Raw genomic sequence first — 3,793 nt, forward strand, 5'->3', positions numbered from 1 at the left:
AACATACATGTTTTTTGTGCATTGTATTACATTGTAGCCGTTCAGCTCCTATATTTTGTTATCTGTACTTTTTGTTTAGATCTGATGATGAAGTTGATAACGATGATGCTGGTCGTGGTGACGATAACGATGATGATGAACTAAATCAGAATCAGAATCAGCTTTATTGGCCAGATTTGCGTAAACAAACAAGGAATTTGACTCCGGCTAATCTTTGCTCTCAAAGTACAACACTAAACACTCACTTAATACTCACTCAACATATAAGAATAAAGAATTAAAAAAAAACATATAAGAATACAAAGCAGAACAGTAAGAATGGAATGAAGAGCAACAGAATATGGTTGGCAAGGTTGGCCACGGCAAGGTTGCCATGGTGGTGGACACCTCATCAGGTGAGATACAATATACAGTTGAAAGAGAGGGTAGGAATAGTGCAATATAAGAATAGACTGAGATTTAAGATTTAAATATAAATATAGTGCAAGGCAGTTCAGTGCAATGATAATGTATTAATAACAATGTGAGGTAGATGGGCAAAACAGTGTTGATAGACTTTGTTCAATGTAAGTGTGGGGGCTATTTCTGGGCTATTTCTAAACAAAATCACTTACAATTATGTTGTAAGCATCATGTGTCTGCATTAGCCATTATCGTCCAGGCCAAACTGCTGAGCCTTAGCCCCAATGTTTATCTTTGTGTTTAGATAAGTAGCTGCCAAAAATGTTGCATGGGGTGATGTTTATATCTCAATGTTTAAGACAGTGCCACTCTGCTTGTTCCAAGTAGGGATTGTAACATTCTGCCTGTTCCAAGGAAGAAGTGAAGGGATTATTTCTTGACGTCAGGATCTTGTCACCTCCCACAGTGAATCAAGAAGGGATCTGTGAAGATCTGCCATTTCAGCTCCTCCAATCTCAGACTCTGTCCTGACAGAGAAGGAAACACAGCAGACATTGCCAATGGCCAAACGTACAGAGTGGGCTGTACACTTCACCACAGCGCTGGACATTGTGTCAAAGAGTTGTGAGTTACCAACGCAACCACACGTCTGTTTTAGTGGCATCGTGGAAGACACTGTGCTACCTCCTAAGGTGAATTTAACAACACATTAAACATTTTCTCTGTTATCCGAGGTAACACTTTTGGGGTTAAACTGAAATGATTCAGGCTCAGTCTTTGGGGTTAAATGAGCGTTTTCCAAGCTCGGCCCTAGGAGGTTGAATTTCCAGGTTTAACCTAGCCTGCTCCTGTTATTGCTATGTTTGCGGTCTTGTGAGAGGGAAAAAGCCTGGGAAGTCATGCAGATATACAGCGTTGGCAGATGGATTGGGGCAGGCTACAGATTGGCACTTGGATAAAAACATAAATTGATAGCAGCAGACCAGGATCCAGGTTCTGTGGTGTATTGCATCAATTACATGGAAACCTGAGACGCATCGAAGGCTGAGAGGGGGCCATGGGAGGAAGCGAGTGAGGAGGTGGATGTATTGAGTTACCCATTCTGAAGCTGCAGGCAGGGAAGACGAAGGCTAAAATATGCAGATTGGCCTCTGGAAGATGGAAATGAGGTTGCAAGAACAAACAAGAGATCAGTAGACATGAGTATTTGGGGACTTGTAGCCAAATTAACTATGTTTCTTCCACTAGACTGTAGCCTTTTCAAGGTTAGGAACTCAGGCATGAGTTGAGTGTGTATTTTTGTGTGTGCCATTTCATTCATGTGGATTTGTGTGTCTGGTATGTGGTGGCTCACTCTCTCTCTCTGTGTGTGTGTCTGTGTGTGTGTGTCTAAGTTCTGTTTGCATTTGTGATTGATTTGATGTGTGTCTCTCTTTGTTTGTTCTGTATATTATATGTGTGTGTGAGTTTGTGTGTGTGTGTGTGTGTGTGTGTGTGTGTGCAAGAGTATGTATATGTGTGTGTGTGTGAGTGTGTGTGTGTGTGTTTGTGCCCGTGTGTGTGCCCGTGTGTGTGTGTGTGTGTGTGTGTGTGTGTGTGTGTGTGTGTGTGGCCGTGGCCCCAGCTGTGTTTGTGTGTCCCTTCATTCCGGTCTGACGCTCCCCAGTCATCCAGGGTGCTTGCTTGGACCAAACGTCCACCACTGCCCCCACACTGCCCCCACACTGCCCCCACCACACCCTCCGCCCACCCCTCTTTCAGTCACTTTATTAAATAAACGCCCCTCCGATTGCCCCTCAAAAACACCTCTTTATAGGATTAGGGCCTCACCCACACCTCTCCATCAGCCCTAAAACATGCCCCCCCCCCCAACCACACTCTCAGACACACACACACACCCCTGGCAGTGTTTGGTAAGATGGCCGCTGGGTGTAACCGTCACAGGCTGACCCTCTAATGGCTGCCCTCACAGCTGTGGCCGAGAGGGGCTCTCCACCAATGGCCTTCTCCCCAAATGCCACTGGCACCGCAGGAATCCCCCCCCCCCAGTCGTTTAAAACCTGCAGTCTGGCCAGGCACCTGCCTCATAAGACTGCAGCACCACTGCCACAGCGCCAGCCAGACGCAGAGTCTCCTCTCCTACATAGGATGGACACCACACACACGAGGACAGCGAGGGTTCACGTCGAGAGAACGAGACCACAGACACCAGGAAGAGTCTGAGACAGAGAGACAGAGAGACAGAGAGACAGAGAGACAGAGAGACAGAGAAAAAGAAGGGGAAAATGCGGGAAACGAAACAGACTGGAAAATAAGTTTGAAGCCAACCCAGAGGAGATACTTGCTATATATATTTATATTTATCAGGACCTAGTGGCAAAAGAAGCCATTAAGGAAGTGGCAAACATACAGTTTGCGTTGTGACGGTGGAAGGAATAAACAAAGCGGCAGGAATAGTTTGTATTGTGACGGACGCCAGGCCGCAATCGTCCCAGAGACACTCAGGTAACTCATTAGTTCAGCGTCCTTCTTCAGTAAAACGACGCGTGAACTTTGACCCCGGATGTTACACTATCTGCTGTTCACAAATGCAAGGATAGAAAAAAAAACCAGGCAAAAAGAACATTAGGGTCATGGTCATATTTTAGTGCTGTTTTGGGAAATGTCAACTAATGTCATTTTTGAGAATGCTTTTGATTTTTAATTTAGTAATTAAAGCATATATGCAATATATATTCAATATTATTTAGTAGATTTAATATTTAGGTAGATTGAACAGATGTGAGCAATGACAATACTTTCACCACCTGTCTAGATAGTAATTTTTTGTAATATGAACACCCGACCAAATAACTTTGATAATGACTTTGATACTGTGTGTGTGTGTGTGTGTGTGTGTGTTTGTGTGTGTGTGTGTGTGTGTTTGTGAGTGTGTGTATGTCTCTCTCTGTGTGTGTGTGTGTGTGTGTGTGTGTGTGTGTGTGTGTGTGTGTGTTTGTGTTTGTGTGTGTGTGTGTGTGTGTGTGTGTGTGTGTGTGTGTGTGTGTGTGGGTGTGTGTTTGTGTGTGTGGGTGTGTGTTTGTGTGTGTGTGTGTGTTTGTGTGTGTATGTCTGTGTGTGTGTGTGTGTGTGTGTGTGTGTTTGTGTGTGTGGGTGTGTGTTTGAGTGTGTGTGCGTGTCTCTCTGTGTGTGTGTGTGTGTTTGTGTGGGTGGGTGTGTGTTTGTGTGTGTGTGTATGTCTCTCTCTCTCTGTGTGTGTGTGTGTGTGTGTGTGTGTGTGTGTGTGTGTGTGTGTGTGACAGTATGAAGGCTCTGATCGTGTCTTTGCTGGGGCTGCGGTTGGTCATGGGGATGGGGTAAGTGGTCTGCGCCTCCTCCTCTTCACTCCTCT

At 45.0% G+C, this 3,793-nt stretch overlaps 1 protein-coding gene across 1 annotated transcript in view; it reads left to right on the forward strand.

Annotated features, from left to right (window-relative positions):
- The first annotated feature begins 3,705 nt into the window (after positions 1–3,705).
- Positions 3,706–3,793, forward strand: part of sspo (SCO-spondin) — a 136,379-nt gene continuing 136,291 nt past the window's right edge. The window contains 1 exon segment of the mRNA XM_076291439.1: positions 3,706–3,758. Within this exon segment, the coding sequence (XP_076147554.1) occupies positions 3,706–3,758 (53 nt within the window).

The sequence above is a fragment of the Alosa pseudoharengus genome, unplaced genomic scaffold (genome assembly GCF_046254945.1).
Source record: "Alosa pseudoharengus isolate Yale_2024_CS ecotype anadromous, Long Island Sound unplaced genomic scaffold, YU_APseudo_1.1 YU_APseudo_1.1_scf_18, whole genome shotgun sequence".
Lineage (NCBI taxonomy): Eukaryota > Metazoa > Chordata > Actinopteri > Clupeiformes > Clupeidae > Alosa > Alosa pseudoharengus.